The following is a 27,532-nucleotide window of genomic DNA, read 5'->3' as shown; positions in this document are numbered from 1 at the left end:
TAAATTCAAGAGCAGTGTAAGTCAGAACACACTCAATGGATAGCTTTTATTCTGAGTTTGTGAGCAGGAGTAAAAGTGAAGATTTTGCACATTTATCTTTCAGTTTTAAGGATGCAGGCCTTGGTGTTATTTGACCCTGTTGCTGTCTACCTGAATAAAATCAATACTGAGTTGAACAACATGAGTCTGGAGCTTGTGAGATATTTTTTTTGACCCAGACTGACATCTAGAGGATGAAAGCAGCAGCTGCAGGTGTTTCCAGCCCACCTCAGGTGTCATCTGAAGAGTCAAAGTAATGGTAAAGGAGTTCTTAGGAGTGCTTGTGCTTTTAAAGTTTTGTATATGTTGTCTTCTTTGTTGTTGTTTTTAATATATTCATGTTGAGCATTCTTTAGCTTTAGTATTTTATTTTGCATCTTATCTATGGTTGAATGAATTTAACATGTTTTCTTTTTCTATTTCCATATTGATTTTGTGCATATTTGTATTAATTTGTGAGCATTGTGTCAGGTATAGCCTACACAGTGCCTGCTTGCAATAAAAGAATAACTTGGAGAAAATCAAAGTTAATAACTTACTTGTTGTAAATTTCAGTGATTACTTTACTTTACAGGTTTTACTGTAGTATTACTACATATTTGATTTATATATATTTTTTAAATTGACTACTAATATTTTGAGTTGATAGTTTAGTTGTTTTTACTTTTATGAAATTAAAAATGAGACGTATTTTTTAAAAAGTCGAAACTAAAGGGTCAAAGGTTAAAACGAGGCGTGTTTTCTAGTAACGTGACCGGAACAAAACAAACACGCACTTCCGGTTTCTGCACGTTGCCTCTTCCTCACCACCAGCAAGCGTCTGCTGAGCTGTAAAACAGAAAATTATCATCATGCCGAAAGCCAAGAAGTCATCGAAGAGAAAGAAGTTTGATTACACTCAAGACCGGAAGAAGATGAAGAAACAGTTCATGAAGAAATACAATCCGAGGATAGAAAAGTAAGCGAAACTGAACGGCATGTTAGCATCTAAGCTAATGTTAGCTAACAGTGACAACATGTGAGAGGGGTTTAACTGAGAGATCTACCAGCTGCTTGTCAGTAATTTAAGTTTAGGGACTCGGGTGTTTCACTTCAGTAAAAGTAGGAAAAATTCTGAAGAATACTCAATTACAAGTAACATTACAGAAGTATTATCAGTAGGATGTAACGTTACTTAGAGTACTCATCACGCAGAGTGGCTCTTTTGACAGGGTTAAGATATGTTGTGTACACTTCTGAGTAGACTAGTTGTATAGTGCTGCCACATGACATTATATAAGGATATCGTATGTATTTTATGTTTAAAGAAAATGTATGTCACAATAGGCAGTGGAGAAAAAAGTACAATGTTTTCCTCTAAATAAATAGTGAAGTAAAAGACTAAACAGCACAACATTAAAAGTATAAGCATGTCAGAATTGTACTCCTGTACAGGATGTGAGAAAATGTGCTCAGCTGCTTTCTTCTGCTGTTTTTATTTACACAAGTAGACACTAATAAAGTTTCCTCACAGGAGGGTGAGGTAACAGATGCCTAATTCGGGTCCTGGCAGCTTACACTATTGTAATCCTAGGTATTCTTCTTCTTTCTTCTTCCGAGGAAATCATACTTCCCATGGGTGAAAACTCACCAAACTTTGCACAAAGGTCCAGTCTCATGCCAGATATCCTCAGCTGTAAACTCAAGACAATAGTCCTGATGGTGGCGCTACAGCAAGCGTCTAAAGTTCAAAACTTTGAAAATTCATAACAAATCAACCATACGTGCTACAACTTCACAACTTTCATCACACTGTAGCCCCAACACTGAAGAAACTTTTGTACATTTAAACCTATTAAAAATTATGAAGTTCATCACTCTGGTTTTTTCAAAAACTGTAAAACATCTTAAACCTATCTCCTCCCACAATTTTTGCTCAATTGACACCAAACTTGCTACAGAGCATCTTCAGACTGTCCTACAAAAACTATGTTTCTCAGATTTTTGATTTATCAAAAATTGAGCCTACAGTGCATCAAAATGTTTGACTGTAAACAGTAATGTCAACATATACATGCAAATTCTTGCTAAATAAATCTTCAATGTTCATGAAAAAAATGACAAAATTCTAGAGTCATGGTAGATGATGTGTGGCAAATTTCAGAATTTTATCTCAAAAACTGAATTTTTGACAGCATTTTGAATTTTGCTCTAATGTGAACAATTGGAGTCAATGTAAAAATGGTAATTTTAAACATCAGTTTTTCACTTATGGAGCAAATCAATCATTGTTACAAACAAATTACCAACATCTCCATGCTGTCTAGATGCAATATGTGTATTTTCAGATTTTTGTTTTGATAACTGAATTTTTTACAGTGGTTTGAAATCTGCTTTTCCATGCATGGACGGCTGCTAAACCTGCACGTCTGGCTTAGTCAGTTTGTGAAGCTACACATGAATTGTCACTGACTAATTAGCTCAGTGAGATAGAAATTGATTCTTAGTCTCAGAGGTTGTGAGTTCAAGCCTCAGCTGATGCAAAAGGCAGATTGTGTTGCTAAATTCCTAAATGTCTTCCAATTCTTCTGCTTGTTGCTCAGAATTGTCTAAAAATGCCCGGACCCCACCCATCGCTGCGCAGCAGATATAATGTTAAAGATTGTTATTGTCAATGTCACAATAAATTAATGTGGAGATTATTTTCTCAGTTAATTGCAGTTATTGCTCAGTCTATAAAAAGTGAAAGTATAGTAAAATATGCCCAAGCATGATGGGCACAGACACAGGTGTCACCCATACTTCCTTCCTTCGGTTTATCTGACCAACATGTCAAAAACCAAACATAATCAGATTAGACCAAACATAACAAGTCTTCACATTTGCTAAAAGACATCAGATAATTTCATTATTTCCTGTATATTGAGTAAATGTCAAATGTTTCCACAAACCAAACCAACGCCCTGAATGTTGCTGGAACCACCAAGTCTGCTCTGATGTTACTGATAAAGGGTTTTATTCATATAATGTAAGGCGTATAGATTGTAGGCATGAAAGTCAGAGACGTAAAGGGGAACAGGGTATCTGAGTACAGTGTTTGTGTGTAGAATACAGGGATTTTTAATGGCTATTTGCACAGCAGTAATTGAACTTGTTTTTGGCTTTGGTAGAGTCAATTTTATTTATATAGCCCAATATCACAAGTCACATATTCACTCTCTGTCCTTGGACCATTAACTGTCACTCGTCCCTTTTTACAGCACAAATTCAATTATTCTGCTTTATCATATGACATGTACTCATGGTTCTGCACTTTGGACAGTTTTGTTGTTCGTTATAACAATAGTCAGAATGTCCAAAGAACTCTTAATTATTTTTTCATTGTATGCAAACAAACATGTTTTTTACTAGAAAGATAACAGATAATTCTTATTGGGTGGAACTTTTTTACGTTTGTCTTATGAGATGAATCACTCAAAAACACTTTAACTGGTGCATCAACATATGAAACTCCAGAATCATACTTTTTATAATCGTTCATGTAACAGAACCACACTTGGAAGCGTTCCTGTCTCGCTTGAACTTCACTGTTGTGTGTTACGTTGATTCTAACGTGCCCTTGCGCTCAGTTCACAGATCCGAAATGCGTGGGACGACAAGAAGTCCACGGCCAGGAACCTGCAGGAGATGGGTCTGGCTTTCGATCCAAACCGCACGCTGCCAATAAAGAAAGCGCGGGTAAGTTACTGCTGTGGTTCTGCTGGAAGTTTCCTGTAGTTTTATCTACCCAGGAGGCATGTCTTCAGAGCACACATGCCGCCTCTAAGCAGCACTGGTACACAGTCCGACCACTTTTCATATGATTCATAGATCATTAATAATTGTCCCATTTACCTTGGTAACAAAAAAATGAAAAGATCACTTGTGCTCAAGACTCTCCGTCCTCACAGTGAACCACCAGGTAATTCTTTAAACAATCATAAGAAACTCAGACTATGACTCTGAGTAATTTAACACATTTAGAACTTCAGAGCATATTTGTTTCCTACAACAGGAAACTCAAACGTATTTTACCTCTCTTATTACAGATTTCAACAGCACTTTCAGGGCTCCTGTTATCTCAATCCCATGTGCTGGGTGTTTTAGGGTCTGTGTTGACAGTTTCTTGCAGTTATTCTTACATTATTTTAACATATACTCTGTCTGAAACAATCTGATTCAGCCTTTACGCTGCAATCAGGAAACTGTCTACAGTTAGCTTGGTTTTGTTTTGTTTCGGGGGCATGTTGTGTCATTGAAGCCAAAGTGTGACCACACAGCAGACAGGACACTCGTCTGTAGCATCTTTAACTATTTTAACTATGTGCAGTTTGGGTGCAGTGATGCCTTTTTGTTTTTCAGTCATCACAGTGATCATTCCTCCTCTGAAATATGACACTTGAGTCAACAACACTGATTTCAACAGCAGCTCTGAACTGATGTTTTCATGTATGATCATATTGCAAAAATGATTTTAAAGAATTTAATTTATGAATGCAGCAGATAAACTGTCAATCACTTTGATGTGCATTTCTGCATCTGCAACAGATGAAATGATTTTGATCACGTTCAACTGTGTTTGACCTTAAGTTTGTCTCATTAGCCCTTTTTAAATAGGAATTGTGCAAATTTGCAGGAAAGCCCAATCAGTCTTTTGTCAGCATTGGCAGTATAAAAACAAAATCGGGGAGTGCAGCAAAATGCCGCCTGCCTACTTTTGTTTATACAGAATGCACCTTTTTCGGGGCAATGGGGGGCGTGAGCAAGTAACAAAACGTGTAGCTCAGCGTGTGACGTAAACAGTGACGTGGGAGGGAAGCCGCGGCTGGTCAGTCCTTCGGTGATTCTCTCGTAAGTCTGGCCGTTCTTCACCGTCCCCGTCATCTGACGGTTAATGGCCTCTTCGTTTGCGAGGACAAGGAGGGCGCGCAATTCCTTGTCTCCCCAGTTGCTCATCTTTACAGTGTCTGTCAGGTTTGTGTTTCCCTCTTGCTACTAGCTGCCCGCTAATTCCTGCTATCAGCTGTTTCCTGTTTATCCACCGCCAGTGGCTCGCACGTGTGGCGTCATCAACAGCCCCTCCCGTTGCAGAAGGCCGCCTCGGTCTGTTTAAACTAAAAAGATTCCTCCAATATGTCTACCCTACGAGGCGGAAAATTGGGCACCTCGGATCAACTCGCCAATCCGGCTCTGTGTGTCTAAACGCTCGCAGCTTGCCGGCAAAACAGCCCAACAATCACGGAAAATCATATACATAAAGCCAGATGAAGAAAATGAGGAGTCAATTGATGTAGCTTCACCTTTTACCAGACATAGAGGCATGAAGAAATCACCAGGGAGTCAAAATAATAAACAAACTGCCCCCAAGTCAAAACGAAACCACAAAGCCGATTGAACTCCCAAAAACAAAAAGGTGCCATCTAAACCTTCTAAAACTTCTAACAACACAGGAAAAACATGAAAAAAGGGTGTAAAAGAATGGAAGCTCGCCCCAGTGGGGCTTCCTGGCATGATGCTTAGGAAAAGAGTTCAAAAAGATCAAACAACAGGAAACAGTACCTTGAAGTATGTAACTCTAACAACAACAGTATTTATCCCTCAATTTGACAAGGTTACACGAAAGAACTAAAGACTAAATCCTTGCACAGACATGACCGGCAGCACAAATGGCAACAAAGAGGTTTTAGAGGAGCAGCTCCTTGACCTTTATATACCCCAGATGGATTGACTGGCTGCAGGTTCCCAGAATCCACCAGCCAGTGGCTCAAGAGGAGGGAGGAGGAGCTAGGTTTGTGGCCGACAGAGCCTGATGAGCAGCACAGCACACGTTAAGGCCCAGACACACCAAATTACTACAGCCGACGGCCAACCAGCATGTACGCTGTTTCTGTGTGAGAGGAAATGATTCTTCATACCAGCAGATGGCAGTAGTCTGTATTTATCATTCAGAAAGGCAAACCAGAAGACCGACAGGATGGATTCAAGACGCTAGTTAGCCAGTTAGCACATTAACAACACAACCCGATGATGAAGAGATGTTGAAGAGCTCATTACCAAATACAGCAAGTTTGTTTTAATGTCACTCTCTCTTGACTTTAGTCATTTGTTTGCTTCCCTCACTCCCATTTTCCCTCTCGTGCACTGAGTTGAACTGCCAATCAGAGTGACTTCATTCACCGACGGGCTCTGCTGCCTCTGACCCTGATCCAACATGCTGAATTGGCCGAAAAAACCTGACAAGGGCTGACGAGGGCCAATGGTGCAGGACACACTCGCAAAAGCTGGGGCGACAGATGCTCACTGACGGCCCGACATTGACCAGCGACCGACCGTCAACTTGGTGTGTCGGGGCCCTTACACTTTAATAAATGGAGGAATTTAAAGAGCGGCCAAATGACTTTTACTTGTGAGAAACACTGGACGTGTATTTGTAACTAGATCATACGGGATGTGTTTTTGTGCCACACGCGATTAGGATCAAAGTCAGTCTTTGTCCGAGGCCAACTGACCAGAACACTGAATCAGTAGCTGGGTGACTGTGTTGCTCAAGAGTCCCTCTGCAGCTGCTAGATTTCAATTTGGTGAGTTGATAAAGCAAGGCGTTTAGTATTGGAATAGAAATAAATAAATGTATCCAACAGGGAAAGGTTTTAAAACATGTGTGTTCATGTAGTTTTCATTTGCGCCAGAAGGGAGCAACAGAGTGTTGCTTATGATGATTAAACACACGGAAACCACCTCAGTAAGAGTCATTACATGTATGGATACAACTTGTTTCTGAGTTTGTGGAAATATGGATGCTGTTCGGTTTTTGGTGGTTTATGAATTTAGTTCATTGTCCTCCTGTTGTCATAGACACTCTCTGCTGCATTAACGGTTTCACCCTGTGGTCAATTAAAGTTAAAATTGTCCTCAGGGCTGCAGCGTGTTTTCACCAGCCTGAGACAGGATTTCATTTAGTTAACTTATGACAGTGAGCGACCTGTAAATGATTAATTTTTCTGCCTCCCCTGGGCCCAGGAGCAAGGACAGTAACTCTATTGTTTCTTAAAATGGCATCACTGATGAAAAATTTCATACTTGTCATGCCCTGTTAGGGAAGAAGATGGCTGATCTACGGTAAAGAAAAATGTTTATCATCCTCAGTTAACCCAGAGTCCAAACACGCTGACTGATGACCATTGTGGCCTTCATATTGTGTTCTTGTTCACACGTGTAGCTCCTCGGTGAAGAGAGGGAGACCAAAGCATCTGTCGGCACCGTGACCAAGCCCTACGTTCTCAATCGTAAGTCATTCCTTTATTTTATCAAGTACTTTGCACTTTCATTTGCACTTTGTTCATTTTGTATTCGATATTTATCCATTAATTTAGCGCTTCTGTGCCAATCTCCACTGTCTAGCTTCTTCCATTTGAAGGATAATGTCGGCGTTTTTCAATCTGGATTCTGTTTACCCACGTTTTTGTGTCTAAGTGACTAATGGGAGCAACAATTTAAAAAAAAGTTTATCAAAGTTTTAGTGTGTGTGAACGTGCCCTGCCTCTGTGAGCAAATCCCCTAAGAGCAGTGATTCTGTTGAAATTATTTGCTTTCAGTGAGAACGTTCACCGCCGCTCTGCACCGGAATTTTTTTCCTTCAGTGAATGTCAGCACTCTCGTTAGTTGGCGTTTTGCATAAAGACTGTTTCACACCACCTCCAAGGATCTTTTCTTTTCATTCAGCTGGACACTCAATGTGATTTCAGCCTAATTAGACCAATTTGACTGAAAGCAGAGCTTCACTTCTCCAGCATGCTTTTGTTATTATGCTCAGTTGCATAGAAGCTCAGAGGAGTCGGCCTTCAGCAGCAGCTGCTCTGGATTTCAGCACTGAATGACTTTCATTCCTCCAGTAACACCAGTGGTGCTTTTAACGCTGTGTTGAATATTTCATTCTACTGCGACGGAGATGGCTTGCATATTTTGTTTCAGCTTTACCATTTATTTTAATGTCCTTGTCTTTTCACCAAAACTAAACAGAAAAAAAAAATTCCAATGAATCATTAAATCCCAAAGAGATGCGAAAATATGATGAATCTTTCTGCTTCTTGTGATTCTCTCAGATGTGTTTGATGTCCTGATTTGTCTTTGTGTGGTTTTGAGCAGAGCTGGAGGAGGAGGCCAGCCGTCCAGAGAAAGACTCGAAGACGCTATCCTCCGACCTGATCGAGTACGCTCAGTACATGATCCGAGAACACAACGACAACTTCAAGGTGAGAGCCGCAACTGAAAGCCTGAATGTGTCCTGGAATGTGTTGTCATGATAACAGAGTTGGATGATTTAGCCCAGTATTTATATTGAGTACAATTAACTGTCTATAATTTTCCAAAGCTAACATGTTAGATTGATTCTCTGCTTTTTATTCATTTCAATATATTCTGACGGTCAGCCTGTAGAGACCTGAAACCTATTGGATATAAATTATTCACAGCACCTCAGTGCATTAATGACTAATATCAGACGAGATTAATACACTTATGGAATAAAAACCTGAGAGAAAAGGTTTCACCCAGCAACAGCCTCATGTTTTATAGAGGCTGACTAATACTGGGTTTTTCTCCTTTTTCATGATCAAATTTTTCTGTTATTGACGTTGATTATACAGCATGGAGCAACGGAAAAAATGCTCAAAATGAGTAAGAACAGTGCTGACAGCCAGTTTCAAAAAGACAGAAGAGAAGTAAAAAGACAAATGTGAAAAACCAAAACATAACCACCCCCATGGGATCCAGACCACCAACACCTGACAAAATATCCATTCCAAAAGGCTTTTAAGGTTCACTGAGACTGTGCTCCACATCTCTATCGTTGACTCCTTCGCCCTATGACCACGAGCTGTCAACAGCACTAAGAACGCAATATCCAGGTACATAAAAACCCACACTCAAAAAGAGAGGGATTGAGCAGCTTCCTGTAAGCCCGGCCAAAAATGCTCTCTTTATGATTAGTGTCAAGTCCAGCTCAGCCAGATCTTTAGAAAAGGGTGCAGCAACCTTTACTACCAAAAGAGCCGCTTTTGACCAAGAACCATCTCTCTGGAGCTGCAAAACATATTTGAGCCTCATAATAAATGTAAAACAGCCCATTGGGTCTGAACTGGCCTATCAGAATTATGTACAAGTCTAAATGAGCCTCCATTAGTATGTTTTCCCACAAGGTGCCTACTGCAGTGGGTTAGTTATGATAATTTGGTGATTAAACTTTGCAGCTTTGGTGGTGAAAGCCAACCATTCTGTCCATGCACTATTAAATTCTGTATTTTCCTCTGAGGATTTCTTTTTTGGATTCGGGAGCTAGGGAGACTCACAACTAGCCACTGCTATAGAGGTTCTGCAAAATGTAGAGGAAAAGGCACTAGGCCATAGACGCATGATGCATGTTTTAATTGACAAAATGTTAAAACAAAAAATATTCGGTGTACAGCTACTCATTTGTACAACTGGAGAGTGTAAGAATCACTTCAGGTCAACAACAGTAATGCATGAAAAGTAAAATGTTCAAGAATAACTGTTATTCATTTCCATGTAAGTTATTTGTCAAAGCCACAGGGAGCCACTGGAGAGGTGGTCTTGAATGAGCAAAACAGGCGATTGAGGCACGCTGATCTTAACTCTATCAGAGAGGTTAGAGGCAAACATTTCCCAGAATCCAGCCACTGGAGTGCATTCCCAAAACATAAATAAACTAGTCCATTGAGTGCACAGTTGCCCACGCACAGTGTCACATGGTGTGTGTTTGGGATACAGGTCATAGAAGTTGCAGATTAAATAGTGAACTGAACCCATTAAGAAGAGCAATGTATTCAGACAGAGTGTTTGTGAATTTGATAGTATGATTGCTTTATTGAAAGTACAGTAGTACCATCGCCAATAGTGGGATAGTTAGTGGACTGAAACTGTACATTAGTAGTTGAGGTAGCACGTTGAAAGGCAGATAGTTAAAGTCATTGCCTTATAGAAGCTCAGTTTTAGTAAGTTTTCCAACTTTTGCCAAGAGGGAACTTTAGATATTGGTCCCTAGATTATGTTCACCCAGTTTCATGCAGATCGCTCAAACTTCCTAGGAAGAGATCCATTTGAAGTGTTTTTCAAAAAATTCAAAATGGCGGAAAATCTATATAAGCGGGAGTTATGGGTTCTTGAGGCAAATGTGTTCCTCATGAGGAGAGGCATCTCTGTGCAAAGTTTCATGTCTCTACGACATACGGGGCATGAGATATGCCCATTCAAAGTTTGACATTTCAATGGGTTGCTATAGCGCCCCCCTTTGGCCAATTGATGTAATATTGCTTTATTGGCATCCTCCCATGACCCTCTACCACTGTGCCAAATTTCACATGGATTGACCAAGTCAGTGAGGAGAAAAACGTGGAACAGACACACAGACAGAGTTTTCGTCATTATATAGTAAGATAAAAACAGCCTTTGTAGAACTTGGATTACATTTATTCTCTCTAAAGAAAGCTTCCTGGGTGCAATGCTGGGCTTTTGAGGCTGATACCAGTATTTGAGAGTTTAAAACAATATTCCACTTTTGTTAACGTCAACACAGAGCAAACATCTTTGATATGGACGAGATAGATATGTTTTTAAAGAGTTGTGACCATAGGCTGTGTATTAACACACTTCCCCCACTGCACAGAAATGAAGCCAAAATATCCCAAATATACCGCTGCTGCCGCCATCTTGCGCTTGTGACATCATTTGGAGCTAGAGTCTGTGCAGTCGTACTCTCTGCTGGTATTGACTTCCTGCCCATATACCTGTCGGACCGATCACAAGCAGCACCATTGATAGCAAGCACACTGATTGTTATTTTTAAAACATCAGATCACTACCGATAACCTCCCCCCAGCTGGTTATCTGTGTGTTTGGTTTGACGTTACCTTCATATTTATCCTATAGATATGAGAGTGATTAAGATCTTCTCATCAAACTCTCTGTCAGAACATCAGCAAAATGTTGAATTATTCCTTTAAGACTCTCTAGAAGCTTTGTAGATGAGTGAGTGATCAATTCAGCTGAGGTAAAAGCAGTAAACTCCACACATAAGGGAGAGCGTCATTACCATGATGAAGTTATTTTGTAGCTTACTGTGACCTGCTGGGAGTTTTACAGGAGGCATTAAGATAAGATATTCACTGGCTGGATTTAGGCTGCATGTCTGGAAACTATTTGGGAAAACAGTTTCCCCAATGGTGCTTTCAAGGACATCCTGACGTCTGAGATATGAAGGCTGGCTGCCAAGGTCTAAGACGTTTTCTTTGTACCATCCTGGACATGCTCAGTTGCTGCGGAGGAAACTTAATTTGTCAGTCGAATATTTTTCTCTTGATGATAACAGTGTTTGGTTTCCTTGAAAAGTTTTGAACGAAGCTGCACATCTGAAGGACAAATACGGTTTCAGCTGCACGCTATTCTTTCATAGCTGCTGCTTTTTTTCTCTCTCTCTACACTTTTAGATTGAAGGGACACACTGGTGCACATTACGGAGAGCTTAGTGTGTTTTTCGTTTCTTATTGCTCAGAGCAGCAAGTGGCAGAAGTTTAAATTACTTCAGCGTTTATCAGGAAAGTGCCTCATTCAAATGGATTTTCAACAGTTGCCTTAAATGGGACTGAGTCATCACTGGGAGCACAGCCAAGTCACAATCAGTCAATAACAGAGGATGTTGTGTGAGTGTGTGTGTGTAGTTATTTTCTGCATTGAAATATCCTTCAATAGAAAATATTCCATCCTTGACTTTAAATTGTGAAAAGCTGAGTTGGTCACCTTCATGTGACTGCTGCAGTTAGTTTTTAAATGTGTTCTGTGTGTTTCTTTTTGTGATCAACACATCGCGCTCAAAGTCATGCTCTAGAATTGGGCAGATTTTAGGTCTGAAGTTCAGACCCCGATGCGGGCATTTGCTCGCAGAAGGATGACTTCAAAATCTTTGATTTCCACACATGATTTATTTTCTTATTATTTCTCACTGTGACTGTCTGCCTCTAAGAAAACATAATGTAGTTGTAATGATCTGTAATTGAAATAAACAGATTCATTTACTTCTATCATCTTCTATGAATGCAATAGGCCTAACAAATGGAAGAACGTAAAGACAACACACACGTTTATGTCCGTCATGTTTTATCATCCAACTGGTTCAGTCATAAGGAACTTCCAGGTAATCACAATGTTGAGCATCAGGGTTTAAATTTCTGATTATTGACTGTTCTAGCCTGGAAATCCAGACCCAAATCTAGAAAGATTTAGGGTCTGGCTATGAGTAATGCAAATGGCCCAACTCGAGGGGCGGCACCAAGCATGCATTTGAAAATATCACTGCACGCAATTGGATAACACTACGACCAATCAGAACAATACACAGGGTGACGTATCCAGAGCTTAGCTACCAGTGGAGCAAACTGGTAGATTAGACTATTGCCGTATCCAGTCGGCAAAACAGCAAAAACGTCCTTCTTGCAAAAGAAAGACTCGAGCGCCGTCTTCTGTTCCTCTTTTAGAGAAAAAGCCAAGTCTAACTCGTTCATTGTAGCGGCCAAAGCTGTTTCAAACAACTGGTGTTCATCCGTAGCCATCTTGCAATGTTTACTGAGTGATTCCGTCACAGCGCTGTCGCCATCTGTTTAGCTCGCCTCTGGCCCGCCGATATCAGATACACCGATGTGATTGGTGCAGCTCGGCTCCAACGGCGTGGGTAATGAGCATCATTACTGATTGACAGAGTGACTCGCTGAGCAAATTCAAACTGTGCTCTCGCGAGAACTCTGGATTTCCAGGGTATGACTGTTCTGCATCGAGACATAATCTTTCAAGAGAAACATGATGCATCTAGGTCTTGATTTTTTTTTTCTTGCCTAGTCGTCATAAAATCAACACTCATGATCTAAAAAGGAGGAATCCCAATACTCTGACGATCCTCTGACTTTTTATCTAACATAGGATCTCTCTAAAACTAATGACCAAGGTCCAGCTGTAATTTGAGATTAATGATAAAATTTCATGCTACCATTCCAACATTATGATACTACTACTACTACTGTTATGTACTATGATACATAAGGCCCTATCCCAATTTTCCCCCTTGGCCCCACACCTAGTTTTAGAGTGCCCCTGACTGAGTAGTGGCCCTTCAGAATGGAACGACAAGGGGTTTGAAGTCGTAACCTAGGAAATGGGACACCACTCCTTGAGTCATTGTGCCAACAATGGCCCAGACGCAAATTAGTTAGCTAAAAGTGATGAGTAATGGTTGAAACAGTCTCTAAAAGTAACAGAAAAATAGTTGAAATATCATTTGTTAGCTAAAAGTGATGAATAAACATTGAAATAGTCAGCTAAAAGTAACGGATCAAGAGTTGAAACACCTGACAGATCTGTTAACACACTGAAATACTTGTTATAACAATCAAATTACACAGTCCTTTGCGTCTAAATTAAATAAAGACACTCCTGATTGTTTTAACATTAATGCAGAATTATTTGCAAAGAAAAACTCACATTTATGGGCTTCTTTCTCTGCACTGGCAACAGCCATGTTGCTTGTTAATATATAATATTTATCGATATTCCTCGACCACTACTACCCCTTGATCCCAAAAAAAAAGGGACACCCTTCCTTACACAGCACTCAAAACGGAGTCTCCCGCCAAGTCTCTCTTAGCAGGTTTGAAAGCTAATGTGCAAAACATTACAGGCTGAAGTTATGTAATATGACTTAGTGTGAACAGTGTCAACATTTAGCATGTCAACATGCTGAAACAATGACAAGATAATTCACAAAAGGATTTTGTAGCTGTTAAACCTGCACCAATAAGACAAAATAATAATTCTCAAAGCACCTGCAAAGGATGAAATGCACCCCTAACTGCACTGCCTAGCAAATAGGGTCTCAGTGCTCCTGTGCATATTTAAATTATGTTATATGCAGACATTTGGTGCAATATCCTTTCTATGCTAATGATCCTCATTGCAAAACCAGTCCACTTCACAAAGCTCAGAGCTAATAGCCACACGCAGTTACAGTGATATTATTCGTGTCTTCAGAGAGGTGTAACTGAAGCACACTGACAGACCTGTGTGGATTTGCCCAGGAATTTTCTATGCTAATTGTCAACATCCACTTTTGTTAGACTACATGTCTGTATTTAAGCTAAAGGCATGTAAAAGTCCTAATTGTACTATTTGAGTAAAAAAAATTGTATGTATAGTAGGGATGTAACGATATAGAAAATTTGATATCTCGATTATAGTGACCAAATTATCACGGTAAACGATAATATTGCGATATTATTTTAAGCGCTGTAAAATGTCCAAATAATAGATACATTGAAATAACGTCACTAAATCTTGTAACTTCTTTATCATACTAAAATGTTAACAGCCAAAATCTTATATTAAAATGAAACTTTCACATTAAAGGGGCAAGGGATTGGCACAGCAACAGAAAATTTTATTTTAAATTAACAAAATATGTAAACACATTGCAGGAGCAAAGCTTATTTGTCTGGTGCATTTTAACAGTCAGCAAAATATGTTAACAATTTATATATTATTTATTTCTTAGCATGAGAGGAAAAATATATATAAAACAAAACAATGCAAGAGTAGAACAAAAGACATACAGTATATAGAGTAGATATCACAAATGTGCAGGAGAAACCAAAAAAACCCTAAGGGCAACGGTCATCATTACACAGAATAATTCACACATTAGAAGTGTGCATGTGAGTCAGAGGATTACCTGTATGAGAAAAGGAGTGAATGGTCTCGGTCAAAGGTTAACACGGCAGCGTTTTATGTTGTTTCCTTGAGCTTATGTCAAGAAAGCATAACTGGCCGTCTGTATCGATTCTAGCTCGCCATACAAAAAGCATAATCATAGTGATTCAATCATAGTTGATCTCAGTTAGCGTTACGTTATGTCAGTTTATATTCTGTCGGCTCCGCTCAGTGTTTACAGCTCCGTTTCATTTTGAAACACTTAACATTAGCAACATAGCTGCTAATACGGCTATTAGCTACTCAGCTAGTGTCTTAAACGAAAACGGAAAACCTAGTCGCCGTTTAGGAGGACAGATACGGCTCAAATGTCCCGCATACGTCGAGAGTTACACATTATGACAATCTTAGTAAAACCGAAGTCCCTCACACAATAACTGACGTTTGCATAGCATAACTTGCATTGGCTGTAAAGCTGTGGATGGCGGTCACGGAGATGAGCCAGCAGATTTGTAGTGTTGCTACCCTTCGCAGCAACTTTCTTTCTGCATGTTCTGCACACAGGATAGTTGTCCTCCACCAGCTGTCCCTCGGCATTCTTCAGAAACCCAAACCATCTTCCGCCATGTTTTCATTCTTTGTGATTACACATGCTACGCATTCACACAGCGCCTGCATCGCGAGACTTGAATGAGGCTGTTATTACATATCCTGATAATCCACCACAATAATGCAGTTAATTTAAACATTCTTACCATGTAAAAATTAACCAAAATTTACCGTAATATCGGTAATCGTTACATCCCTAATGTATAGTCTCAGTTGATTCCTAGTCGATAGTGTTAATTACAAAAGAACTCCAGAACTAGAGAATCTGTGACATTGCTTTCGACTCATCATCCAGAATTCTCAGAACTGTGATGTTATAAGTGATCCAGAGACTGAAGGTGTGACCGTTATGCTGCCAGTTTATGCAACGATATTGATTAACACTGCAGCAGTTGAATTTGAATGCATTTTTTAGTATGTGCAGGGGACGTGTTCAAGACAGAACATAGTGCTAAATAGCTCTTCAAGATTAGCTCTATACAATGAGAAAGTGAGCCAAGCCTGGCAATGTAAAGCTGAGCCTGACAAACTGAATTTGAGATGTACTGAAGTTGCCACCATATAGACAATAAACCCTTTTGACTTGGGTAACAGCATGACATTGCCACCGGCACCACCCTTAAGGCAAACATTGCACGTTGTGCTCCACTTGTGGTGAGATAGATCCTTTTTGCCTTTTTCCAAGAAAACTTGTTGCCACACACAAATACACGAGTACATGAACATGTTGTACACTGCATCATAACTACACGGAAGACATCAGAAGCAGTGGGAGATGGAGTCCTAATAGCCTTAAAGGGGAACTACACCTGTTTTCAAGAGTCATACATGTTATTCCTGTGGTCTACACCAGTCCAAAAATATTAGTAACCCTGAACAACTCTCTCCCAAATCCAAAACTAGAGTGCTAAAACTTAGACTTGAGATGCTGTAAGGTGTAAAGTCTGGAGCTGCTCCATACACAATGAATAAGGGAAGATGTTATCGGTGACACAGAGAGCACCCAGGGGAATGTTTAAAGGATATGGTTTCATATCCTGTATGAAGAGTTGAGAACACTGAAATGTAATAAAGCTCCTTTGGGTATAAAAAAGAAATCAAACATTTTGTGTGTCCACAAAACCAGGCTCCTATTTATTGTCTATGGAGCAGCTCCAGACTTCTCTGGGATCTGGCTATGAGAGAGAGTAGCTCACGTTCACTAACATTGATTGAGCTTTCCTGGGCCATGCAGCTAACATATTAAAATTCTTAATTTAGGTGGTGTGTTCCTCTTTAAACAGAGTTACTGTCATTAAAAAGAAGTATGACAGCGTCGTCGGCGAAAATGGTGATAGGTGAGGGGCTGATACAGTCAAGTAAATGTCTAAAGCATTATTCGGACGGGATTAGTTTTACATGGGCACGTGGGGTAATGTCACTTTACCACAGGACGTCAGTAATATTAATGGCTGATTCGCACGGAATAAGAAATATCAGTAAAACTACCACAAGTGGGAGGGGTAAATCCATTCACGCACCGCCGTGCCCTCCTGCCATCATGAGTGTATGATAGGGCTGTTAAAAGCACCATGAAATTGAGTTTGAATATTTTCGAATTAATTTAGTAGAGTTCGAATAATATTAGAATTTATTATTAATATTATTATTTATTTATTTTTACAAAAAAAACCCACAAAAAATAAGATGCTTATTGCTGACGCAATATGAACGTGACACTCGGATGAAAACACCCGTTCTGACTTCACTGAAGTGTCAGGTATGATCAACTTCTGTCTCACTATCTGAGCAATGTTTGGATACTTCAGTGCGTAGTTTTCCACCACAAGAGTGGATCCTGGCCGGCTCGTAGTGGTGTCTCATTCTGGTAACGTTTCGTCTTTTCTTCAAAAAGGGTAGGCAGGGAGGCAGCAGGTGCAACACTCTCCCTGTATGTCTCCCTGAACAGGTCACATATTGCGGACAGCGCAGTGGGTGGTGGTGGTGCAGCGGGCTCCTCCGTCGGCGCCTCTCCCTCCCGCTGCGTCCCTCTCTGGCCCGGCTCATGCGTGAGCCATCTCCGCCCGAATGGGATTTGCTGTGATATACAACATTATTGATAGTATTAATTAATTATTAATGATACTCGAATGATCAAATTTAGGTTCGAACTTATAAAAAAATAAATATATTTGAATATATTTCTAACTTCGATTTTTTTTTTTTTGACAGCCCTAATACACGTTTACTGCTGGTCTATTCGCACGGGATTAGTATTACCTGAGGTAATTGCCCTGGACCCTTTTACAGAAGGTAAAAAGCAGTAATGATTACTGACATGGCACATTCGGACGGGACTAAAATCTCTGGTAATTATTACTTTACCCCACGTACCTATGTAAAACTAATTCCGTCCGAACAGGGCTTAAGAATAGTTATGTTAAGAGTCAAAATCTACAAACGATATTTTTGTTTTCAGGCCTGTAATGAGCATTATACAACAGTTAGTTCCGGCCCTGCAATCTGATTGGTCGAGAGACAGTAAAACCGTGATGATGTTGGAGTACAACATCACGGTTATTTCACTGTGTATGTATCACTCCGCCTCACAGCTGATTGCAATCAACAATCAAATCAAAACTGACGGTTAGTGTCAGTTAGGTCAGCAGTTGCGTTGTAGGCTAATTAATTCATCCACTGTCAAACAGCCAAAAATATGGATTTATTTCCTAAAATAAGTTTTGAATTGAACTATGAATGGTCATCAGAGGAAGATGAAGGAGAGGAGAAGCTGAATCCATCTGAGCACACATCCAGGTTTGTCAGTGTTTCATCAGCGGAGCTCAATGACTTGGGGAAAAGCAACATACTGTCAGATCAGAAGGCAGAGTCGGCTGTGCCTGTGAAGCGACAGTCCACCATGCAGTCACCAGAGACTTATTTCACCGGCTGCACAATTAATGGAAACGTGCAGATAAATGTGTATAAAGAGTAAGTGCCTGGCGCACCATGTCTGCGTTACATAGCAACGGTGACAGCGGAGTCCTGAGGGAACTATTTTTGTTGGCGGAAGACAAATAAAATGCTTAAATTATCTATTTTGTCCTCATTTTTCAACATTTCTTAATCAGCCTTGCTTATTTAACTGTTGAACTGTTGTATAAAAGTAATATCACACTCGAGCTCGTGATGTTATACTGTGATATCGTCACGGCTGTGATTCGGTCGTAGGCACGAGGCCGAGGCCGTTGTTAAAGATTTTCATTCTTGTTATAACTTGTGGTTTATAAGTATGCCAACTCCACATTTTTTTGCCACATTTAAATTTGCAACAAGGAAGTAACTTCTAAAAGCTCTTCTGTCCAAAACACGGTATATTTCTCTAGCTTTAACCAAACTGACCGTCCTGTTCCTTCTTCTCCCTGCAGGCGATGGCCAGGGATGAGAAGAACTATTACCAAGACACACCCAAACAGATCAAGAGGAAAATAAACGAGTATAAGCGCTGCCACCCGGAGCACTATAATGCCTTCATCAACTCACTAGCTGCTCCACAGCCGACGGTCCAGTAGAGGGATTGTCCACCAGTTTCTGGACTTTATATGATTCTCTGTATCAGGATCTCATTCTGGAAAGACTGTCAGCAGTGCAAACAGGACAGAAGTCCAGTGTGAGGACAGCAGATCCACCACCAATAATCGTAATAACCAACAGTGACAGGAAGTGGAGATGTCCTGGAGCGCTGAGAGACGAGCACTACTTCTGTGTCTTGTTAAGGAACTCTCTGCTAGTTTCCTTCCTGTCAAGATTTCCTGTTTTTATTTTTCCTCATTTTGTTTGTTGTTGTTGTTGTTGATCTCATCTGTGTATCCTGTGTTCTGACTATCAAACGTGATTAACTGAGATGTATTTTTAATGTATCATTTAAATACCTTGAAGCTCATTTTGCAGATGTGTTTTTTTTCTTTCTCCGGGATGAAAAGTATCCTAGCATACACATTGGGGAGTTCTCTGATGTTTCCAGGCTTTTTCATGTTTTCCTGATCAGCACACACAACATTTAAGATCTTCAGTTAAAGCATCGGATGTTGATGTCTTGAAGGAAACTCTGCAGCATCATGGTTTAAACTGCACCGGGGATGCATATAGTTTGTGTTGAAAACATGTTTCCAGCTGCATTAGAACACAGATGATGTCATTGATCACACGGTTAACCACTTGACTCAGTTTGCGTCGAAGATTTTGTCACAGTGAGATTAGAATAACATGGTTTAGGTCAGACTCTGAGAGTATGAAAGCCTGTTTTATTTCCAGTTTAATATGTCACTGCGGATTGTAAAAACTGTGCAAACACTTTTATTTTCAACTTTTGGCTTAAACTCACTGAGGGTACATTTTGTTGCTATGAAAAAGAGCCAGCAGGAGAAAAAAACATCCCTTTCTACAGTTATTAAAACTGCTTTTCTTGAATTTAAAAGAATGCAGATACAATGTAGACTTTATTACATGCTAATTGAAGCCTTTGTGGAAGAATTTGAGGTTGTAAATGTGCTGTAACTCTTGTAAAATAGTGTTCTCAGAATGTTTTTGGTTCTAAGTAACCATAGCCAGAGTAAAAGAGTAGGGTCATAAAACAGGTTTCTGTATAAATGTGCTCAGTTGGGATGTTCTTGAATGATTGACATTGGATTACAGTACTCAAATACAAAACAGATCATGCTCAGTGTCTTTTGGAGGGTCAGAAAGAGTCAAAATTGTCCACTCAATTAGTGGAGACAGAAGTGCAGATAAACAGGACGACGTTGGGGAGAGAGTGAGAAATAGCTTTTGAAATCAACAAGAAACATTGTTAGCATTAGAGTCACTGAAGAAAGGATGTGGAGACAGATTACCTCCTGGAAAATACATGAGGATTTGAAAGATCAGTCTGGTGTTATTAGGCATTTGTCTTATTTTCAAGAAATCCCACAAAAGAACCAAAACCAAAATTGTGTTTGTCTCTCAATACTTCTCAACTCTGGCTCTCAGCTCCAAGCCTACTGATTTCCACCGAAGATGTAAATCTTTAAAATGTCTTACAAATATTCAGTTCATTTCTATGAAAAGGCTCAGCAATTTCCATAAACAGCTGGTCACTGTATTTATTTAATCAAACTGTCAAACAGGAGGAATGGTGCATTTCTTTGGGACTATTTTACTACACATTTTGTGTTCTACTGCAGTGGTATCAAACCCCTTTGGCTTATGACCCATTAAAATGAGGGAATGTCTATATTTGACACCCTCAGCACTAGTTGCATATATCTGAGTTAAGCATAATGTGAAGGTTTTATTGTTTTTGTGGCATTAGTGTCATGTAAGAGACCTAAAGTGTAAAAATGGTCAAATAATTCAGAAAAGGTAAAGCAAAGATTAGAGGAAAGTGTATAAAAAATAATTTCTAAATATGTTTCCTGATATTCTCTCCTGTTGATTATCCTTCAACCCCTCAGATTTATTTTGCGACCCCTACTTATTGCCCATTGATGTGCTTTTAAAGGTTTAGAACCACATTTATCTTTCAGAGTTGTGCAAAAGTTACCCTCCCAGAGCTCATACTCCCACTACTCTAACCCTGAATGTATTTATAAATGTTTTAAAATTCTCATTATTTACTTTTACAGTACTTAATATGCATTGGCTCATTTAACCTTGTTGTCCTCCATTTGCAGTTTCTATCACTGCTGTGAGCATTTGATGGAAGTAAACAAGCAGCTATTAATGTGGTGGCATCACACTAGCAAACCATATTTCACTGCTTTTGGTTAGATATATTTGATCCTGCCACATTAAGATAAAATTTAAAAATACACATGAAAGCTAAATGTCTAAAACACTTGAAAATATCACACCTACGGCACCTTCTTTCCACCTAAAATTCACCAAACTATATGGTAGACAATGCAACATCCACAAATCTTTTTGCCATTTAATATTAATAAATAAATATTAATATTTTTTCTCGCGTTCCATCACACTACAACATATCCCATGATCCTCAGGCAGTGACACCCTATCAGAGCTTCATGGGGATGCAGTTTTATGAATAGTTCAGGAATATAACATCCACACTTCTGCTTAATTTGAGGGTTTTTTTGACAGAAAATCTCCCAGATGTTGAAACAACTCTGGCGTCTGTCAACAGACTCCAAACGTACAAATGAATTCCACATTCGCGCCAACACAAATGCCTCATCAACTGGAAAACTGGTTGCATTGATGGCTCCGGGGAGAGAAAACAGCGTGAAGCAAACAACAGAGGCGAGTTTGACAGGTAGATAGAAACATACATCACTTCTGGGGGGAGGGGGCATCCAATTTAAATGTCAGCAATAAGGCTGGTGGAAGCAGCTTAAGTGAAAATCTCTGCATGTTTCTGTGCCCATGCACAGGAAGTGACTGTTATTTTTCAGTACATTCTGTACATTCATTTCTGTCATCTGTAGAACATGTATGGACACTGAGTCACGTAACACCCAGCTAAACGTGACTCTTGCAGTTTGTACTTGAATACCCTGTTGAGTTTGTTTCCATGGCTGCAGAGAATCAGTGTAGAATAACAAGGCAAAAACCAGGAGATACAACTGAACCTAAAATAACTCCCACAACATTTCACAGACGGAAACCTTGAAACTTTTCATAACTTTCTCTATCAGCATTTATTCTAACACCTTCAGCACCAATGTCAGAGTGAAAGTGACATGTTTTCCTCAAGGATGTTCAATTCTAATACAACATTTTCTTTTGGTAAAGAATCCAGCTTAAATGACATTTAGCAATGAAACCTGCGCTTAGAGGAAGAGCTGGGTCCAAAACAGGGACATTTGCTATAGGCTTCCAATTAAATACAGGAGGAGATACCTGAGTATGTATAAAAACGCTTTCATTCCTCTATCAGTGAATCTCCTCAACTCAGATTAGGGGGGTGTTAAATGAGGGGCAGTGCTGCATGTATTTGAATGCATTTTATGTCTGCAGTTGTCTGTGCTATGCACTTTATGTCTGTTTCTGCACTATGTATGCATTTTTATATGGCAGCCTTTATGTCCAAGACAAATCTCCCGAGGGACAAATAAAGTAATCTTGGATTTATGAAATCAAACATACAGAGACAGCCTAAGCTGCAGCATTGGACCACGGTAGATTATAGATGAAAATGAGTAAGTTAGGTCAGAAAACTGACGTGATTAGACAGAGTGAAATGTCCACTGAAGGAACTTCTAGTGTGCATACAGTAACATATCTAACAAGCGTAGCCTTAAATAGCTTAATCAAATGTATTAATGCTGTGATTAATGACAACACAAGAACAGAAACTGACAGTTACTTTTCCAGCAGTCCACCATTTTGTCGCCATATCTTATTAATTCGTCAAGGCTTAATGGTCATGTGCTCACAGTGACAGTGCTAACATGCTGATGTTTAGCAGATATCATTTTGTCATTTCAACCATCTTAGTTTGGAGTTTTAGCAAAATAATAACAGAGCACAAAACACCAAGCAGAGTATGGTTGTAACACTTTTTAGTTCAGCACTTACAACTCACTGAATTTTTGTGTTAAAGCTCTAAAATTTTGACTCAAAGTACCTTCATTTGTCTACAATAAATAGCAGTGTTTCCATCTTCAACTATATTACAGTATTCATTAACTGACATGAAATACAAGGAGTTCCACTGTCACAACCTGCACCACTACCACGGTAAGTTGTAACAACAATACCCCTTACCCACCAAAATTAGCACGTAGATGTGTGTTTTGTGAAAGTAGGGAAAAACCCTTAACATAGGCGATAGACTTCTTCCTCACTGCAAGTGTGTACATGGCTCTGCAGTTGATGACTGAGCCTTTCTGTTTTTTAACTGCTGTGTCACGTTTCATGTCAGGAATGCACCAGAAACAGGGTTAGTAGACAGTAGAAAGCTCATGGAGGCCAGTGAAATTGTTACGGTAGTTCCTTCTTTGTGTATCTGTTACTTCAATCTCTCCATTTAACTTGGCGCCACCAATATGGAACGATGTTCGAGTGCTGCTTGGACGGAGACGGGCTATATTTTGTGGTGGCCTGTCATCACATCGTGCTGGAAAAGGGGCTGAAATTAGCATGTCCACCCGGCTGTCATGTTTCTATCACTGCTAATCAGAGCTGATCAAAGCTGGAGCCAGTCAATACCCATGACCACTGCAGAGTCATTGTCCCAGGAATGAATGCCGATTGTAACCTTTCCCGATCAAGGTAAAAGCCAGATGTTTGTGGGTGTTCATGGGTTTTCTGTCCAGCGGGAAAAGGGCTGAGGAGTGAAGAATTACGCAAATACAAAAAAAACTGATACACACACGAATAACTAGATCCCACTAAGGTCTAGACTGCTAAGCTGTACCTGTCAGGTGCTTAATACCTCTCACAGAGTGAGTCTAAAATACAAGCCTGCTGTCATAGTCAAGTAACAAGTCAAGACATCCTCTTCCTGCACATTGAAGACTCTTTGAATGCAGTGTTAGCCCACACAGAGCATTTGTGTTCACCCTCTTTCACTGAGGTTTTGCAGTTCTTGCAGTATCTGCTCAGTGTCACATGGCAGATAGAGTATTCTTTACCCTTCCTCACCTCATCTGATGCAGATTTTAGTATGTGTGCAAGCACACCCTTGTCAATTTTTCTCACCAACTGTCCTGGCCTGCTGAAAAAAAGGAGTGAGACAGATACAGTGTGTTTAGCTGTCATTTGGGTTGGTTCTGATATTTTAAAAATGTGTGTCAACCATCCCCAACCCTGTCAGCTATTGTTTAGCTAGCTGTAGCAGCTTGGTGGTTTGAAATGAGCAAAGATGAAATACTACTTTGTAATCTACCACAAGTTATATAATTCTGACTTCAACAGTATCAGTACAAATCAAGATATAGACTTGGTCCAAAAAATTACTTTTATACTTGAAAATCAGTTTTTTGGCTAAGAAATCCAGACACAGCTATTAAATTTTACATACAAGGTCAGAGAGAAAATGGTCATATGATACATTTATTTCATGACTCTTAGGTTTTTTCTAATCCCATACCCCGATAACTGAAACCAGGTTTCTTGTTTACATGACATTTGAGAAATAAGCTTACTGATCAAAGATGACCGTAGTCCATATAAATGCACTGAATGTCTGAACCTCATTTAATGGCAGTCCATCCAGTCGTTGACATATCGAACTAAAAGAGAAGGAGCTTCCTGTTTGTATGTCTGTCTTTTGATTTTCTCGACAACCTTTTCATCCAACTGACTCCACACTTGGCGGGTGTTTTGCTGCGGACACAAGGAAGTGCAGTGCTGAGTGCGAGCTCTTGATATCTACGGGACACATTAGAAGTAGTGCATTATGTACACACTGTGTAGCTGAACAGCATGTTGGGTATAGCTTGCTCTCTGCTGCTTGCTACAGTACACTCAAATGCAGATGAAGAAAGAAAGACCAGAGATATTTTACTGAAGCAAACTCAAACATTTCAAGCATGTAACTTTCGCATTGAACACTTGTTCCTGGAAATAGCCTGGTCTAACTGTTAGTAAATGACGTGTATACCGTATCACTGCTAGAGGACGCAACGATGTCATGACAGGTGTATTGCTCAGGACCAAAGGAGTGCAGTGTCGGCTGTAAAGTTATTTGGATAAGCGGTTCTCAAGAAAGCTGCAAGCAGTAACACAAGAGGCCAAACAATTGGTCCGCGCCGAATAGGAACGTTATGAGCGGGCACAGCATTAGTGTCAGTCAAAACCTAAAAAATCAACCTCATGGTGGCACTAGAGGAACACATTGAATTACTGAGTCAGCAGGACTGGGAACCATGAATGTTTGCGCCAAATATCATGGCAATGCATCCAATAGTTATTGAGATATTTTGCTTAAAACCAATCAAACCAATCATTAGGATTGACACTCTAGGGACTACAAATGTCTGACAACACGCAATAGACTAATGACTAATCACTTTAACAGTCTGGACAAACCTACAAGTCACATAGTAACACCAAGACACATACAGTAATCTCCCTCAGTGCATGTGTCACGAACCTTGAGCTTATTATCTTTACTATCTTCAGATTATCTGCTGCATACGCTGACAGCCAAACTATAGTTTGACCTACGTCTGCTTTGTCTGCTCTTGTCAACTATTTACAGCCTTGTTCCATTGAACAGTTCCAAATTTCTGCAGAGTCACGTGTTTGACCATCGTAAACACACCCTCGGCACGTTCAGGAGGGAGGGGAGGAACCTTAATCAGCACAGATATTTGAAAAACAAGCGTAGACTGGAGGTATGTGAGGTATGATTGCACAGCGTTTCACACCAGCTATGGTTGTTTTCTTGAATATGGTGTTATAATTGGAGTTGTACTAAAACTCGATTCACTACAGTGTTCCTCCGTGTCTGCAAATGTGGAGAAAGAGGTTGTATAATAGTTTGCTGATGATTATGAAATATCTCAACAACTATTGGATGGATTACCCCAAAACACACGGTCAGAACTAAATCGGAAAAGCTAAAATTGACGAAACAGCAGAGACTGACAAAGACCATCTACTGTTGAAAGCCTGACAAGCTGAGTCCGAAATGTATGGAACTCCCCTAGGGATAAGGTGAAAATGGCATTGGTTGGGTATCAAAGATATAAAAAGTTTAGAAATGAACATACTATAAGGGTCTATACAGGTTGCAGGTAACAAGAAGGGTCCGACTCCTTTTGGCTCTAATCGTAGCACATTTGTGCTGTCACTTGGGTGACACAGAATTAAAAATTTGATTCTAAATAAGTGTTTTGATTGTCTGTCATGCCAGCAGCATCATTTAGTGCTTGGCAAATATACATAAGTTCTGTGATTACATAGTGGGGCGTTGTGCTGGGAGCACCTGAGTGGAAAAACACATATGGCTCAGAGGGAATGGAAGAAGAAAGGTAACACAAAAGTATCATGAGAGAACACAAAATGTATTGCGAGGGAATGTCAAAAGAAACCTCGCCATAATCATTGGGGCACTCTGTGGAAATGTCGTAAAATGGCCACTATACCAACTTTGCGCTTTCCTCCACTGCCACCTGTAGAAAATTCTCAACATATTTACTTTATCGGTGTGGTGATATCTAGTATTTGTAGTGGGCAGGACTTCTTTCAATCAGAAAAATGCTTTTTAGATCAGCAGTCTGAACACATACAGTACATAAAAGCTGCAGGGCACCCTTGTTTCAGTTAAAACATCATAATGTAAGAATAACATTGTTATTGTGGCATGAACACTTTGTATCAACACACTGAGTGATATTATTTGCTCACCTCGCCTCGCAGAGAAGCACGTAACCCTTTAAATGTCAGCAGCCGAAACACGGCAACAATAAATACTAACGGGTTTCACTTAACATCACGACACTATGAATCACTTTTTTCATTTCTGATTGCGTCCAACGGCTTGAAAAGATGACAAGCTTTCATTTACAAGCTGTGAGTTTTCATGCTGTCTGAGTCACGCTGCCTCGCGGTCACTGTAACCTGCAGGGCTGACAGCATGCTGTGAAAACACTGGAACTGTGCCAGAGTGACGTCTCAGTGCTTCCTGTTAGACCAGTCGTGGAACTTTGCCCTACAAAAACAAGGTCAGTACACTTATAGAGGTCTATAGATTTTCATCTGTGTTTGCACTGACATGCTCAGTCAGCAGAGGGCAAGACTCAATGTTTCCAGTTCTGTGCTTGTTATCAGGTCGCTTGTTAGGTAACATTTTGTGGATCCATCCATGTTGCTTTTAATGGCGTAAGACAAAAGGGCTTATTTGAGCACATATTGTGTACATAGGAGTATGTTTACTGGCATGCCTTCTGTCTACATGTTTCCAGTTGTACTCCCATGGTCTTCCATGCAAAAGAGATCTTACTATAAATGAGATTACAGAATTAAATAAAGGTGAATTATTAAAAAAATTCCATAAGTGGCTGCACATTTTAAGATATGCTATTTCATTACAGAAAAACACATTAAAAGACTTCATTGACTCATGATGGCGAGTATAAGACAAAAAATAAAGATCAAAATCGATGCTAGAGAA

The 27,532-nt window shown here is 39.8% G+C and overlaps 1 protein-coding gene across 1 annotated transcript; it reads left to right on the top strand.

Annotated features, from left to right (window-relative positions):
* Window positions 1-807: 807 nt before the first annotated feature.
* Window positions 808-19,351, top strand: nop16 (NOP16 nucleolar protein homolog (yeast)). The gene is made up of 5 exons (XM_033635235.2): window positions 808-997; window positions 3,648-3,756; window positions 7,277-7,343; window positions 8,203-8,309; window positions 18,837-19,351. Exons 1-5 carry the CDS (start codon window positions 891-893, stop codon window positions 18,978-18,980), a joined length of 534 nt encoding a protein of 177 aa, XP_033491126.2. The 5' UTR covers window positions 808-890; the 3' UTR covers window positions 18,981-19,351.
* Window positions 19,352-27,532: the final 8,181 nt, after the last annotated feature.

The sequence above is a fragment of the Epinephelus lanceolatus genome, chromosome 11 (assembly GCF_041903045.1).
Source record: "Epinephelus lanceolatus isolate andai-2023 chromosome 11, ASM4190304v1, whole genome shotgun sequence".
Classification (NCBI taxonomy): Eukaryota; Metazoa; Chordata; class Actinopteri; order Perciformes; family Serranidae; genus Epinephelus; species Epinephelus lanceolatus.
The sequence above is the reverse complement of the archived record's forward strand: the minus strand, read 5'-3'. Positions and strand labels throughout refer to the sequence as shown.

Excerpts from the sequence above, each read along its gene's own strand:
- nop16 (XM_033635235.2), top strand. The coding sequence starts at position 891 with ATGCCGAAAGCCAAGAAGTCATCGAAGAGAAAGAAGTTTGATTACACT. Across the intron at positions 3,757-7,276 it reads TGCCAATAAAGAAAGCGCGG|CTCCTCGGTGAAGAGAGGGA; the intron begins GTAAGTTACTGC and ends TCACACGTGTAG. Across the intron at positions 7,344-8,202 it reads CAAGCCCTACGTTCTCAATC|AGCTGGAGGAGGAGGCCAGC; the intron begins GTAAGTCATTCC and ends GGTTTTGAGCAG.